The sequence below is a fragment of the Camarhynchus parvulus genome, chromosome 3 (genome assembly GCF_901933205.1).
Source record: "Camarhynchus parvulus chromosome 3, STF_HiC, whole genome shotgun sequence".
Taxonomy (NCBI): Eukaryota; Metazoa; Chordata; class Aves; order Passeriformes; family Thraupidae; genus Camarhynchus; species Camarhynchus parvulus.
This window is the reverse complement of record NC_044573.1, coordinates 77977530-77993816: the sequence shown is the minus strand read 5'-3', so window position 1 is coordinate 77993816 and position 16287 is coordinate 77977530. Positions and strand designations below refer to the sequence as shown.

Here is a 16287-nt window from a genome sequence, read left to right as displayed (position 1 = left end):
ACTTCAGCTGCCACTGGAAAATGAAAACAAGGTCTAGGGACAGGAAAAACCAAAGAACACACGTTTTTTATTAGAATATATGTTGTGATTTGAAAGCTTTTAAGAGCTGCATTCTGGGCTGGCCCAGGGGAGGCCTTCCAACACCAACGGATCCAATGATCCATAACACTGACCCTTCATAGATTTTGGGAGGGGGTTTAGGGCTATTTTTGATCCCAACTCCTTTATCCGGCAAAGCAGTGCCGTGGCCGGGCAGGCACCCGACCCCTTCCCTATGGTACGCGGCACGCAGGGCCTCGACGGCAAAACTGGCGGCGGGTGGCGGGAAGCTGCGGGAACAGGGGCGCTTTTCCCAAAGGGGAAAGCTGGCAGCGGGAAGCTGTGGGAACAGGGGCGCTTCCCCAGACGGGGAAGCTGGCGGGGGTGGCGGGAAGCTGCGGGAGCAGGGGTGCTGTCCCCAGACGGGGAAGCTGGCGGGGGTGGCGGGAAGCTGCGGGAGCAGGGGGCGCTTCCCCAAAGGGGAAAGCTGGCGGGGGTGGCGGGAAGCTGCGGGAGCAGGGGCGCTGTCCCCAGACGGGGAAGCTGGCGGGGGTGGCGGGAAGCCGCGGGACGGGCGGTGCTCCCGCGCACGCACGCGGAGGGCGGTTGGCGGAAGCGCTCGTGCCGGGCCGCACGCACCGCGGGGGGGCGGGAACCAGCGGCGGCCCCGCCCCCCGCGCGGGCATTCCCGGCCGCCGCCCGCCCCCGACCTTTCCCCCAGTTTCCAGCGCGCGCTCCCCCGCCCCTGCCGGCCCCGCCCCCGCCCCGCCTTCCCGCCAGCCGTGCCCACGCGCCGCCCTTCCCGCCGGCACGCCGCGATCACGCCGCCCGCGGCCGATCATTGGCCGGGCGCGGGCGGCGGCGGCCGCTGATTGGCCGGGGTCGTCCCCCCGCGCTGTTTGGCGCAGGCCGCGCTCTGAACGCTCCCCAGCGCGCGGCCGCGCTGCCCCGGCGGGCGGGGCCGGGAGGAGGCGGCGCCGCCGGGTGCCGCTCCCGCTGCTGTGTGCCGCTCCCGCTGCTGTGTGCGCGCCGCTGCCGCTCCCGCCGCTGCCGCTCCCGCCGCTGCCGCTGCCCGGGAGCACCGCTGCCAACGCCGCCCGCCCGAGCCGCGCCATGCACGGCTCGCCCTGCTCGGACATGGGAGATGCGCCCGCGGTGAGCACCGAGCGCGCGGAGGGAGGGAAGTGGGGGCAGTGGGGTTGGCCAGCGCGGCCCGGGCACGTGCTCGGTGGCGGGCACAGTGCGGGGACCGTCCCCGCCTCGGCCGGGACCGCTGCTCACCCGGCGGGGAGCGGCTGGGTTGGGCAGCGGGTACGGGACGGCTGTGCCAGGGCAGAGCCCGCAGGAGAGGGTGTTGCTCCGGTCACCTGCAGGGAAGGGGGGCGGCCCTCGCTCAGCCACCGTGCGGGGGCGGCGGCAGGGTGGGAGCTGCCCTACGCCCCCTTCTCCTCCTCCTTCCTTTCGCGCCATCCTCCCTTCGGTGGCACCGCCCGGCCGCGGGCAGCCGCCGTGGGGCGGGGAGCGGGTGGGGGCCCCTGCGGGCGGGGGGAGGCGCTGCCTGCGCTGGGACCCGCGCTGTCCCCGCGGCACCGCCCGCCCGCTGCCCGCACCTCCGTGCCCGGGAGCGACCCGCGCTGCCCGCATCGCACTGCCCGCCCACCATGCTCCCTGACTGTGCCCCATCCTTCCCACCAGCGACCCGCCCTGCCCGTGCCCATCCTGCCCGTGCCCATCCTGCCCGTGCCCATCCTGCCCGTGCCCATCCTGTCGGCACCCCGCGCTCCCGCCCGTCCCTGCCGGTGCCCATCCTGCCCGCGCTCCCGCCCGTCCCTGCCCGTGCCCATCGTGCCGCCACCCCGCACGTCGTTCCCGGCGGGGTGATGTGAGGACAGGCGCCCGGCGCGCTTGCCCATTTCCCTGGCAGCAGCCGGCGAGCCCGCGCTGCAGCACTCGTCTGCAGAAAGAGCTTTTTTTGTGAGGTTTTTTTTTGGATTTCGGGTTTTTTTTGAGGAAGCGAGGCACGTTTTTTTTAACGTTTCTTTAGGGAAAGCTGCTGTCCTGAAACGTAGGGTTGGAGAATATAAGCCTGTGGGCTTGGCTGCTTGCAGGCGTGCTTGGAGGAGCACTGGCAGACTGTCTGCTCGGTGCAGAGCCTCGCCTGGCGTGGCCCCGTGTGACAGGCGAGTGAGGTCCAGGCTTGCAGGCACACATCGTGTTTTTCAGTGGAAATTCTTAGAAGTCTCTCTCCAACGTGTTAATTGCTTTTACCCCTTCCAGCCCCCAGATCATGACATCTCCATGCCTGGTACCTCATGTTGTAGGTGAAAGTCCTCTGTGAGTGCAGTACCAATATTTTTGATCCATTATGCTTAGCATATTTGCTTGCACATCCCTAGAGTGTAAACACAGCTTTCCATCTTTGTGACACTGTTGAATAAGGGTCATCCCACCTTACTTAACTCAGTAACAAAACCCATTGACTTAGAATACGTGCTGTCACCCAATGAGGAGAATTCCTTCTAGGGCTTGAGGCCATGCTCATGGTGTGGTGTTGCCTTTAGAGTTAAAACCTTTTTCCTGCAGTACATAAACACTCTGTGTAAGAGCAGTGGGCTCAAGAGGCTTGGTCCACACTTCTGAATCTCAGCCTTCAGGTTTGTTGGTGTGTCTAAAGACTGGAGGAGCCTGGATGCCTAGTTGAGACTAAGTTGGCATATGAGTAATAACCCATCAGGCTAGCATAGCTTTTGGAGCCACTGCCAAGCACTGTGAGAGCTTTGTGAAGTTTGGATATCCTTGTGCAGAGAAGTCAAGTGTTTTGCATGTGTACACATGCACACAAAAATATTCTGTGATACTTGCAATTGGAAACAAATCAATATGATTACATTTGTCTTTGTTTTACTCAGAGTGTGTTTTAGATACCTAGCACCTATGTAGCATAAGGCCTTTCTGAAGTACAGTGCAAACAGTTCCACTGTACTTTGAAAACTATTTTCCTTCCATCTTTTCCCCATCCTGGCTTCCCTGTTAAAAATAAGATTAAAAATCTTTTGTGATGTGCAGTACTCCAGGTCAATGATCATACCTTAAAGCATCTTACCGGCGGCTGAAATTTATCTTCTAAATGTTTCCAGAGTGAGATTAGTGCTGAACAGTCTTTTGGATTCAGGAAACAGCCTTCTCTAAACAAGGTTCAAAGTCAGGATTTTCCTCTTTTATGCTTGTATGGAAGCATGGGATGTGTTTGTTCAGAGCAGTGTCATCCAGGAAAGTAAGCTTGGAAATGTGAGCCACACACATATCTGTTCTTTTCCTGGAAAATCACATGTCTTTCTTTTTTTCTTTCTTTTTTTTCTTTTTTTTTTTTTTTAAGAGAAGGGAATGTGGAGGGGAGCTGCTCGGGGTAGAGTGAGCGATGAGCCAGTTGGTAAAAGTCTTGCCACGGTCATGGGATCTGTTTCAGTTGACCTTCATTGTGAGCAGACAGAGTGTGGGTGGTGTCAGTTTTGTACTCTGACTCGTGCTAACAGCCAGTAATCCGATTGCACTCAGGTTGACATTGTGGACATCTACGAGTCCATCCGAGAACGGCAGCGCCATGACAGCGAGAGGTCCACCTGCAGCACCTTGGAGCAGAACGACATTGAAGCTGTTGAAGCCCTTGTTTGTATGAGCTCCTGGGGGCAAAGATCACAGAAGGGTGACGTATTAAAGATAAGGCCCCTCACGCCCTTCTCGGATTCTGGGGATTCCACAATGCACGCCGAGGCTCCGGCTGACTTACCAAAGGACTGTCTATCAACGCTGGTAAGAAAAGCATGAACACCAAACACATATGCCCCACACGTGGGTGTCACATCCCTGCAATGCTTTAAAGTGGCTGGAAAAGACAAGAGTTGCTCAGGTGTCCCTTTGCCACTGCCTGTGCTGTGCACAGAGTCGTGAGGTGGGCATGTTGAGTTTGTGGTTTTTTGCTGTCTCTGGTTTAGCAAATGTAGAGGGTTTTGTTAAATTTAGGTGTGAAAGCCCTTGCTGACAGGTTATTGGATTTGACAGGGATGTCGAGATGGCTGTTGTAGGTTCCTTGGAGCACTTTGAGTAGGAATGGCAGAGTGAGCCTTGGTGCTTTGGCATCAGCATTTCTGCAGGCACTGTATGAAAAAAGGCCCTCGATGATGTTATGCTTCACTGGTCATTGTAAGAGAAAGTACACGTTGCCATTATGAAATAGGCAATTTAATTAGTTTCTGTACTATGTGTTTGTACATGTAGTCTGTTATTTCTCCAGACATTGGTCTACTCCAGCTGACTAATGTTGGTTGAATCCAATTTTTTTTTCTTTTGTTTCAATTTATGTTGCAACAACAGTAGGTATTAAAAAAAGGCTTGATGCCATTAGATGGTTAAGGCCCATTTGAACCAGTAGGCTTTTAGCATGCAGTTGCCAGGTAAAAGGGGAATAGTAGAGGAAAGAGGCTGAGATAAGAGCAGCCTGACAAGCAGCTGCCATAATATCTCCTGCTGCTCAGTGCTGACGCTGTCTCTGGAGCAGCACAGGAGATACCCTTCAGAGGGAAAGGAGGAAGAAGAGGTGATGCAGGAAGACAGCAGAGAGAGAAATGGATGAATAAGAAGGGACAGAGCAGTTTCATTTGTTTTTATGTAAAAGGTAGCCATGAAACGATGAGGTAATCATTGAGACAAGATCTAGGGCTTGCTGGGAGCTTGAAATAGAAAAGTGGAGTATTGCTATCCATTGTTGGACTGTTTATTCTGCTCATAGCCTCTTACAGCTGTGCCCATTGCTGAGGAGAAAGGAATGAAAGACTTTTTTGTGGTGCAGTGAGTATACTTGCAGTGTTTTATGCAGGTTTACAGCTGCCTCATTGCCTTCCTTTTATTAATACACTTCTGAGCTTAATCAGAATGGCCATGAGATAAGGCAATGTAGTGACCTGGTGTTGGCTAGGATAGAGTTAATTTCATTCCTGGTAGCTGGCACAGGGCTGTGTTTGTGATTTAGAATAGAATAATGCTGGTAACATACTGATGTTCTAGTTGTTGCTGAGCAGTGCTTACCCCACCCAGGTCAAGGAGTTTTCAGATTCCCACCAGTGAGGAGGTGCACAGGAGGCTGGGAAGTAGTGTGGCCAGGGCAGGTAATCCAAACTGGCCTGGAGGATATTCCCTACCGTAGAGTGCCATGCCCAGCATAAAAACTGGGATGACCAGTGATGTTGGGAAGGACCTGGGCATTGGTCAGTGGGTGGTGAGTAATTGTACTGTGCACCACTTGTTTCTCCTGGGTTTTATTGCTCGCTCTCTCTCTTTTTGGTATCTCCCTGTAATAATAATTACAATTGTTGTTATTATATTTTACTTTATTCCAATTAACTTGTTCTTGTGTCAACACATGAGTTTTATCTTTCTGATTCTCCTCCATGACAGATCTGACCAGACCGTGCTGAAACAAATTTGTTCTCAGGGTTCATCTTATTAGTTTATTAGTTGTTGATCACAGTGTTGAATTATTTGCTATCAGCGTTGTTGTGTTATGTAACAATTTACTTCTTGTGTATTTTCCCCCTAGTGTTATGGTATCATCTCTGGGGGCTGGGCTAAGGTTATCATTTTGTTGTACTTTGTAACACTGGATTATGTGATAGCACAGAACTGCTGCCCTTGAAACTAATCTGGTTTTCGTACTCTCAGCTCCTCTGTCATCACCTCAGTACTTGGGGAACCACCTATTAGAAACTGCTAATAGTGACACTGTTTGCCTTTTTGCCTTGGAGAGCCAACCTGTGTAGAAGGCACACACAATCTTCCCCTTCTTCTCCAGGCATGGGAACTTTGGAAATTTTGAATATCCTTGGGATGCTGAAACCATGGTCTGTGAATGACCAGAAGCTGAGAATGTGGTTCAGGTCTTGTTTAGGGTTAAGCAACTGTTTGTGGCTGCTCAGACCCTGGCATCACACATGCAGTGTGACCACTGAGATCCCAGCAGGGGATGATGCAGCTGAGCCAGAGGATGGTGAGCTTGTGCCATTATCAGTTTCCTTGTACACAAGAAGAAATGGGCACCAAAGTCAGCTCATTTAGTGAAGGAGGATGAAGCAGGGCCATCACAAAAACTGGATGGAGGAAGAGACAGAACAAGAGGTAACCACTCAATCCCTGTCCCTGAGGGATGTGAAGAGGTTTCAGCTGCTTCCAGGTCTGCACATTATCACTTGGCTGCTCCAGTGGGGCCAGTAGCCTGGAATTAGGAGATAGGAATTCATCCCAACTGCCTGGCTTCCCTAGGGAAGAGAGCATTGACAAGGTGATTGGAAAAATGTCACAGGTCTTCAGCCTGTGCAGGCAACTCGGTCAAGTGTGAAGGAAAGGTATCCCTTCAGGAAAGAGGCAATGTCACCTGGGCAGGTGAGCTGCTGTGGGGAGACATATCTGGTACCTGAGGGAATTAGCTGTACCAGAGGGTGTTTTTTATGACATGAGCAGGGCAGAGTCACCCACAGATCCAGATGAAGTCAGTGTGCCCAACCCACATGGCAAAACTTTGAACCATATGCCATGGACTGATCCAGTCCCAGAACGCTTGCAATATATTGGTGGTACCATTGTGGGCAATACAGCAGCAGAAGTTTTTGAGAAAGGGAAGAAAATAGTCCAAATCTCTCTGAAAGCTGCCATAAAACAAAGTAAAGTCCAGGAGCCTGCATAGCAGATCCAGTTTTCAAGAATAAAAGAGCAAGGTGGATGTCATTGATCCCAATGGATTCGATTAACAAAATAACAGATACACTTCTACCAACTAGTGAGAAAAACACAAGTTTTCTTAGGCATTGTGGGTTTTTGGAGAATGCACATTCCAAATTACAGTCTGATTGTCAGCCTTCTCTGTCAAGTGACCCAGAAGAAGAATGATTTCAAATGGGACCCTGAACAACAACAAGCCTTTGAACAAATTAAACAAGAGATAATTCATGCAGAAAATTAACTCTGTCCCAGCCCTTGGGCCAGTCCAGGCAGGACAAGATAAAAAAAATGTGCTCTAGACCACAGCCAAGGAAAGTGGCCCTACCTGGAACCTCTGGTAGAAGGCACAGGGGAGAACTGGGTCAGCCTCTAGGGTTTTGGAGTTGAGGTACAGAGGATCTGAAGCCCACTGTATTCCAGCTTTAAAAGAGGTAGTGGCAGCTTACAAAGAGGTTCCAGCTGTTTTGGAAGTGACTGGTACTGAAGCACAGCCCCCCTGGCATCCTGATTCCTGGTGCTGGGCTGGATGTGCAAAGGATGGGTCTCCTACACATCATGTGGCTGTTGCTGTGTGGAATCAGTGGGTCTTGCTGGTCACATTGGGTGCTCAAATCTCAGTCATTGAGATTACTTTCAAGACTCCTGGGATTGGCGAGAGTGCAGACTCCTGGATGCCACCTGGTGAGGAGATGACATGTGCTGAAGAGACTCTGTTGTATAAGAAGTTACCCAAAAGCGAGAAACAATATGCCCTGTTTGATTCCTGCTGTGTTGTAGGAAAGCACTGAAGATGGAAAGTGGCTGTATGGTGTAGCCTACAAAAAATTACAGAAACTGCTGAAGGAGAAGGTGAATTGAGTTACTTTGCAGAGGTGAACATTGACTTTAGACACTGCTGAACAAGAAGAACAGCCAGTGCTTTATCTTTGTACTGATTCACGGGTGGTGGCAAATGCCCTGTGGTGGTGGTTGCAGTGATGGAAGCAGAGCAGAGGTAAACCCATCTGGGCTGCTGCCTTGTGGCAAGATACTGCTGCCTGGGTGGAGACCATGGCTGTAAGGGTACGTCAGTAGATGCTCACGTACCCAAGACTTGGGCCACCAAGGAACATTAAAACAACCAACAGGTGGATCAGGCTTCTAAGATTGAAGTGGCCCAGGTGGATCTGGATTGACTAGAGTGAATTATTTATTGCTTGGTGAGCCCACAACATCTGAGGCCTTCAAGGAGGAAATGCAACATGTAGATGGGGTGATGATCAAGGGGTGGACTTGACCGTGGACACTCTTGTAGGGCTATCTATAGTTGTGAAACACACACTTCAGTTATTCAAGACGAGCAGTTAAAGCATCTTTGGTGTGGAGGACAATGGCTGAAATATAAATATGGGGACACCTGGCAAATGGACTCTATCAGACTCCCACAAATCTACCCAGGCAAGCACCATGTGCTTATGATGGTGGAAGCAACCATTGGATAACTGGAACCTATTCTGTGCCCCATGCCACTACCTGGAACACTGTCCTGAGCCTTGGAATGCAAGTCTTATGGCAACAGGGCACCACAGAAAGAATTGAGCCAGACAAGGAGACTCCTTCCAACACAACCTCACAGACACCTGGGTTGAAGAGCATGGCATTGTGTGGGTTTATCACCTCCCTATCATGTGCCAGTCTCCAGGAAAACTGAATGATAGGACAGACTGTTACTGAGAGCAGTGGGTGGTGGGACCTTCAAACAATAGGATACACATTTAGCAAAGGCTGCCTGGGCAGTCAGCACTAGAAGATCTGCCAGCTGAGCCAGCTGTGCTCAAGCAAAACTTTTACATAGTGTAGAAGGGGCTAAAGTTCCTGTAGTGCACACAAAAAAGCTTCTGGGGAAATCAATCTGAGTTACTCCTGCATCAGGCAGTGACAGCTCCATCCATGGGATTGCTGTTCTCAAGGACCTGGGTGCACTTGGTGGGTAATGTGGGAGGATAGGGAAGTCCAAAGTTTTGTTCCAGGGGATTTGGTTCTGTGTGAGAACAGCCAGTGATTTGGGTTGTATGATGCTAATTGCCATATAACACTCATGTCACCACTGCTGAGCTGGCTACACACAGCATCAGGGCTATTACAGTAGGACGCACCCAGATTAATGAAGAACAAACTTAGATTAAACTGGACAAACACAGCAGTGATGGAATGAGAACTAACTTCAGTAGGCTGCAATCCAACATAACACACCATCTTTCCTGCTCTGAATTGGAGCCCAAAGCCATGCATGAATGAGCTCAGCAGATGTTTTAGAGGGATGGCCCACAGACTAAGGGAATGACACCTGTATCAAAAGACAAGAAAAGTAATCGTGGTTAATTGGGATGTATTGAAAAGTGTGGGCATGATGTAAATGGCATAGAATATGGGGTAAGTATTGTCCTGTTTTCAGCTGGGATAGAGTTCGTTTTCATCCTAGTAGCTGGCACAGTACTGTGTTTGGGATTTAAGGTGAGAATAACGTTGATAACACACTGATGTTTTAGAGTAAGCACTGCTCAGCAGCAATTAAACCAAGGACTTCTTGGTGCCTCCTGCTCTGCCAGTGAGGAGAGGAAGCCTTGTGAGAGAGCATGGCTAGGACACTACTGACCAAGGGACACTCTGGCCAGAGGAATGTTCCATACCATAGAGCATTGTGTTCAGTGTATAAAGTGGGGGGAGTTGGCCAGGAGGGGCCAGTCACTGCTTGGGATCAGGCCAGGTGGGTGGTGAGCAGTTGTACTCTGCATCATTTGTTTCTCTTGAGCTTGATTTCTCATCATTTGTTTCTCTTGAGTCTTTTTATCTGCCTTTTTTATATTTTTATTATTGTATTTTGCTGTATTTGAATTATTAACTTGTTCTCATCTCAACCCATAGGTTTTACCTTTTTCTAATTCTCCTTCCCATCCATCTGGGGGTGGAGGATGAGTGAGCTTCATGGGACTTGGTTGCCCTCTGAGATTAAACCACAGCAGTATACTTTATTCAGTTTGTCCTAAGAGGCATATTCTGAGATGCTGGGAGAGGGCGTGTAATTTTATTTTTCAGAGTAAAAATAGGGAAAAACTGTGCTATGGGATTACACTGATGCACACTGGTGTGGTTTTTTTTGCAGTGCATGACCCCTCCGCACAGCCCTGACTTTGTTGAGATGTCAGCAGCCACGCTCCTGTCCTCACAGGTGACTTACTCCAAACCAAGGACTGTCATGGCAAACACAGCTGCCTGCTCAGTCACCTCAGCGACCGGTGCCTCTCCCACACCCAGGCCATCTGCTCCCAGCGTGGGGCCACCGTGCAGGCAGAAGCCAGTGATCTCTGAATTCCCTGCTCCTCAGCCCTGCAGGGCCATGGCAACAAGTGTCATACGGCACACAGGTGATAGTTCTGCTTACCATCACATTCCTGCCGTGCAAGAGCAAACAAAGGTAACTCCAGGCTACAGCGCTTCCAGAGACTGGTGTGGAGCGGATGACCCAAAACATTCCAGACTGCCACAGGACACGTGGGCTGCGGATGATTTAATCGACAAAACCTCTCCGGCACATCAGCCTTACGCACATGACTCCAGTGATATTGTGACCAATAAAGGGCAGCTACCAGTCCGGCCTGTTTCACCACAAACCCACTTACCAAAGAATTGTGAGAATGACTTGCAAAAAAGAGCTACCCCAGTGACACCTGCCCCCGTCTCAAGCCCCCAGGTTCTCTGTCAGATGATCCCTTTAAATGGACAAAGCAGCATGATTAATGCCTACGTGAAGCCTTCAGCTCCAGCACTCTCAACTCCCATGAAGCCCATCTTGCCCCAGACAGCCCCGCTCCCCCAGCCTGTGCTCATGGGCCCCTCTGTGCCTCAGGGGACTGTCATGTTGGTTCTGCCACAGCCCGCTGTCACGCAGGCACCGCCGTGCCCGCAGGCCCTGGTGACTGTGGGCAGCACCAAGCTCCTGCCCCTCGCCCCTGCTCCCGTGTTCATCGCTTCTGGCCAGACCTGTGCCCCCCAGATGGACTTCTCCAGGCGGAGGAATTACGTGTGCGACTTCCCCGGCTGCAAGAAAACCTATTTCAAGAGTTCCCACCTCAAAGCCCACCTGCGCACCCACACCGGTGCGTGCGGGGGGCTCTGCTCGTGTGGGGTGCTGGAATGCGGGCTCTTTGCATGGAGGGGGTGGGAAAGGGAAGGAGCAGGTGACGGGGAAGCTTTTGCTCATCCCAGGGATGGAAGGAATGTTCATTCTCCATGGACAGGCAAAATAAGCCGTACTTTGTTCTGAGACCTCAGCTGCCCCTATAGTGTTAGTTGAATTTCACAGGCTTCAGCTGGAGTGAAGCTTTGCCGTCTGTGTGCGTGTGTTTAGATCTAAGTGGAATCCTGCCATCTGGACTAGATTGAAATGAATTGTGCAAGTCCCTTGTTTTAGAGCATGGGGAGGTCTGGTGTAGGCAAAACACAGTACAGGTAGTTGGTCTTAATTGTCACATGAGTAAAAGAATAGAGAAACTCAAAAACTGGGTTTTTTTTTTTTTGATTCTTTGGGGGTTTTTTTGTTCTCCCAGAGTTTTGTGTAGGATGAATGGGAAGGCATTGAGATTTTGGGCTGCTGTGTTAGGAAGCAGAGCTCCTACAGGAATGTAACAGTTTATTCAGTTGCAGATGGGGAATTTTAGTGGTAAATTAAAATTAATTGTAATTAATATGAAGTGATTTGCTCCATAAATTGGGTCAGTGGGGAAACAGTCTATATGTGTTTTACTTACCCTTTTTCTGCTTCCAGGATCTTGTGAAATTAAAACTAACTTTGAGTTCTCAGGGATTATTTTTGATGTTGAAGGATGGGCATAGTGGGAGATTGGTATAGAATAGTTCTGTCTATTTTTGGTTTTCCTTGGCTTTTCTCCCCTGGCTGCTGTTACCCAACAGTCACTGGTTTATTGGATGTCAGCTTGTGTGACGGGATTTGCATTAGTTTGGCAGCTTGTCTTTACAGTTCCTTTGGGGAAAGAGCTTAACCTCTACATGAAGCTGACAATTCTTGTAAACCATAGTTCAGAGGTAGAATGATGCTTCTGCTCCTGGCTTGAGAGGCTGCTGAATTAAACCTGGTGCTCCAGGATAAAGAGACTATCAGCAAGTGCCTTGCTTTGTGCACATGGCTGATCCATAGGGAGCCTGGGTGTGTCCCTGTATCGTGGTTAAGACATCAGTGGCAGGTGGAACTCACTGACCCCTCACTAGCCAGTTCCCATTACAGGATCAGGAGGAGGAGTAGTTCAGCTTTCTTTTTCTGCCTTTTCTCTGCACACTGACTAGCTAGATCATAGCACATCCAGAAGACACAGACTTTACTCTCAATACCTGGAGTGAGAACACTCCTATGGGGCTTCCTTCCTGTTTGAGCCCCTTCTCTTCTGCTCCAAAGTGTCCCCATGATCTTGGGCCACGTGGTGGATGTTTGTCTGGAGCCCTGTGGGAGTTGCAGGCAGGAGTTGCAGCTGTGGTCGTTCAGGACAGGTGGGATGTTCACCAGTGGCCCAGGATGAGCAGCAGCTGATGTGGGCAGCCTTGCTGCCATTCTTGGTCTCTGGGGGCTGGCAGGACAGGCTTTGCTGGTGTGTTTGTGTGCAGGACTGGATCACTGGAGCAGTAGGACCCTGAGGCTCCATTCCAGGCTTCCTGTTTGCCTACAGTATTTGTGGATGACATGCTGCAGCAAGAGAGATACAGATGCATGGGGATGGGGGCAGGGGCTTGCTTCTAGTTCAGTCAGCAGATAGGGCAGCTTTATGGAGGCTCTATTTCTTTAAACTGGGATTTTGGACAACTGAAAAACCAGACTTGATTAAAGAACACTTAAAGAGAGATACAAGGAAATAAGTAGAAATGATAACTATTATTTTTCTCTGGAACAGAACTTTAGCTTAATCTTACATTGACTGCACAGATTAGCAGTTCTGTGAACTCACTGGTTTCTGCAAGGCAGATTTTAAGTTAGCCCTTTGATAAGACTGCAACACAGCTTCTCAAAAGTAACAAACGCTTCCTTTATGTCCTGCAGGGGAAAAACCTTTCAGCTGCAACTGGGAGGGCTGTGACAAGAAGTTTGCCCGCTCGGATGAACTGTCGCGGCACCGCCGGACGCACACGGGCGAGAAGAAGTTCTCGTGCCCGGTGTGCGAGCGCCGCTTCATGCGCAGCGACCACCTGACCAAGCACACCCGCTGCCACATGGCCACCAAGAAGACCCCCAGCTGGCAGACAGAGCTTGGCAAACTCAGCAGAATTGCCACAGCAGAGAAACCCAAAAGCAGCAGCAGCAGCAGTGCTCTGAGTATGCTCATCCCCGTGCCATCACCTGCCTGCCAGGGCTAGAGTGAAGAGGCGCCTTCTGCAGACTGTCTGAGGATCAGGAAGAGCTCCGATGGCAACAGCAGAATGGGCAATGGCTTTTATTTTCCTCGTGTTTGTGTGTACTTTAATTTCCTGCAGTTTAGGTCCTCTGTTGATAGTGCTATGTGAGAAATCTATCATATTTCCTCATCCCTTCCCTGTTGGATTTTTTTTCAGTACTTGGGCAATTGCAATCACCAGCACTTCAGGAAAGTAGAACTCCTTGGAAATTATTTTGGCAATAGGTTAAAAAAAGTTGTAATGCTTGCTGTTAATATTTTGATGGACAGTAAAACAGGGTGGTTTTTAATTTTTATAGTACTATTTTCTATACCAAATATATTTTGTATTTGTTCATTTTGGTCTTGTTATGCAGGCAAATTACTTGCTTAGTAGGGCTGTGCTGGATGAGACCCAGAGTTTTGGAAACTCCTTTTCAGTAAACCTAAACTATTGCATTCAGAGTGTTTTATAAACACTTACCATTTGATAACATATTTGTTGGTTTTCACACTTGCAAATCCTGATCCTGCCATGGGCTAGTGCTCTTACACCCTCCTTGTGCAGGTAGATTGTACATCAAAGTGAGTTAGTAATTTTTAAAACAAACCAAACCAGAATGACCTTATTTGAGAATACAAGTGCTGAAATCCTCAACATTTTAGGAATTCATACCCTTTGCAAGTAGAAGCCGATGTGGCTGTTGGTAGAAGCATTCTCGAGTCCACATTCCACTGAAGCAAAGTTTGGAGGAGCCAGACTACTCTGATGGAGGTAGAAGCACAAATACTCTTTAGAAATTTTGACACTAAAAATTATGCTTTATTTTTGGTCCTAACTAAACCAACATATCAAAATAAACTGAAAAATGTGAAAATGGCAAGATAGCCCATGAAAAATTAGTGAGTCTCTATATTTTTTTGAGTAGAGGAGAAATAAAAAATTAAAGGGTTTTTTTGTATTGTGGATGCTTGTGCACCTTATAGTTCAAGGCTTTCTTTTACCTGTATCAATGCACCAGAGGAAATACTAATTGTGTCTTGAGTTAAGAAATAGCCACCATGTCAACTTGATGATGCTCTTCATGTGGCCTTATACTTCTCCACAGTACTTTGTATAAAATCACCCTTTTCTATTAAACAATACACTCTCCCTGTTGAATGGATTTTCTTTTACACGAAGTGTAATGATAGTTAAAAATGGAACCAATGGCTGCAGGAGTGCTGTGTTGTAATAGCATGGCGTGAGTAACAAAATGCCCATAGCACAGTCAGACTGCTCCATTCCCAGGTGCAGGAGTGTGTGTGTACTGTAGCAGAGCTGACAGTACAGCAAAGCACCAGCTGTTTTGCTGGGAGACAGCTTCCACCCCCAAAGTGAAATATTTCTGGAGTGCTTATTCCTTCTGGACTCTTCTCCCTTCAGCCACTCCTGCAATGAAGCTTAGTTGAGCACTGAGGAGGATTGATCTTCCTATATACATCAGCTGTGGATAACTAGGAATGCACTCTCTTTTTTATTGCTTTGTTCTGAAATCCTGGTCTTGCTTCCCAGGATGGGCAAAGCATGGATCTCATCTATGGAGGTGCTGACTTGGCAGAGACCTGTTTCAGTTAAAGCAGATTATGTCATTATTTTTTACACTAAAATCTATAGTTATAATTAACAGTAGTAAGTTTTCAAAGTGCACTAAATTGGAGTCTTGTGCTAAGTGTACTGAAGTTTTTGTGCCTGACCTTGTGAAGGCCCACACCCTGTTCACTGACACGTGCTGTACATGCCAGTGGGTATGTGTGGACCTTGCTTTGGACTCTCCAAAGGGCTCAGCTGGAACCTCTTTGCCTGGTGAAGTGGATCCTTGTGGTGATGCTATTCTCTGTTGCTACCTAGTTTTCCAAGTTTCTGTGGTGAACAAAGATGTTGCTGCTCTTCCTTTTTTTTTTCCCCTCAGAAATCTCTTAGAAGAAGAAGTCTAGCTTTTGGATGCTGTTTTTGCATGCTTTTAACCAGGGGAAGCATGTCCTGTCTCAGTTTAGTAGCCAGTTTAGCACTTCATTTTTTTACAGACTGACTATTTATGGTGCTCACCTGAGAAAACAATTTGGGAACTCTTGTCATAATTATATAAATTGTCATGTTTTTTGCATTACGGGTCGGGGGGGAAACAGTGGACTTGGAGAATACAGACTTTTTTTAAAAGTGTGTCATGTATGTGTGTCACCATGTGGAAAAGCAGCTGCTCCCTCCTTGTTTGGGTGAGGCTGGCCTGCAGTTCCTGGCAGCTCGCTCTGGGATGTGTGGATTGTTCCCTGTGGATGTGCGTGAATAGCTGTGCCTGTGTCTGCTCTGCCTGTTCCTTCCTGCTGCTGTCTAAGGGTTATTTATGGATTAAGCATGGCTGGCATAGCTGCTGTCTTTGCACTTTACTGCCTGAACTCTACTGTTCAGTCTTTTTATTTTGAGCCTATATTTTACGGAAATGGAACTGCATTTTTGTACGTGTTTTTAACTTTTGTTAAATAAAATGTATCTAATGTGACTGGTTTTAAGTCATAAAAAAAAATCATGGATTTTCAGGTTTCATAGGCGTCCATTCCAGAACTATGGTCAATCCTTCAGGATTAGGTTGTGTGTCTAGGCCAGTGGAAGATTTTGGGGCTTGCTAATTCACTTCCCTGTAAAGGCTGGATTTTTTTGATCCTGTTGTAAATTGACCAATGCTCACTTGTTTATGAGTTTACACCACTCACCTCGTGGTTTTGGTAGAAGGTGCACACCCCCAGCAGGCCTTGGGACTTCTCTCTGCTCTCTGGGGACAAGAGTTCCCAGCTCCACACCACTCCCAGCCTGGCCTCCAGCAGCTGGAAGGGATGTGCTGGGTGCTGCTCTGTTAGTGTCACAAGCTGTGCATGGAGTGAGTGCTGGAAATAAGACAGAGATGAGAATTTAACTCTGAAAGTGGCTGTGCTAGCCCCAATTCTTCCTGCTCTGGTGGGGATATGGCAGGCTGGGTGTTACCTCCCAGTCTCAGCTGGGAAGGAGGTGTCCAATGATGGTGACAGC

At 49.1% G+C, this 16287-nt stretch overlaps 1 protein-coding gene across 1 annotated transcript; it reads left to right on the top strand.

The window, feature by feature from the left end:
• The first annotated feature begins 1046 nt into the window (after window positions 1-1046).
• KLF11 (Kruppel like factor 11) lies at window positions 1047-15763 on the top strand. Its single transcript, XM_030946500.1, has 4 exons — window positions 1047-1194; window positions 3595-3849; window positions 9950-10943; window positions 12893-15763. The coding sequence occupies exons 1-4, from the start codon at window positions 1153-1155 to the stop codon at window positions 13204-13206; spliced, it is 1605 nt and encodes a 534-aa protein (XP_030802360.1). The 5' UTR covers window positions 1047-1152; the 3' UTR covers window positions 13207-15763.
• The last annotated feature ends 524 nt before the right edge of the window (window positions 15764-16287 follow it).

Coding starts and splice junctions, on each gene's coding strand:
- KLF11 (XM_030946500.1), top strand. CDS start 1,153: ATGCACGGCTCGCCCTGCTCGGACATGGGAGATGCGCCCGCG. Junction 1,195..3,594: donor ACATGGGAGATGCGCCCGCG/GTGAGCACCGAG, acceptor GATTGCACTCAG/GTTGACATTGTGGACATCTA. Junction 3,850..9,949: donor AGGACTGTCTATCAACGCTG/GTAAGAAAAGCA, acceptor TTTTTTTTGCAG/TGCATGACCCCTCCGCACAG.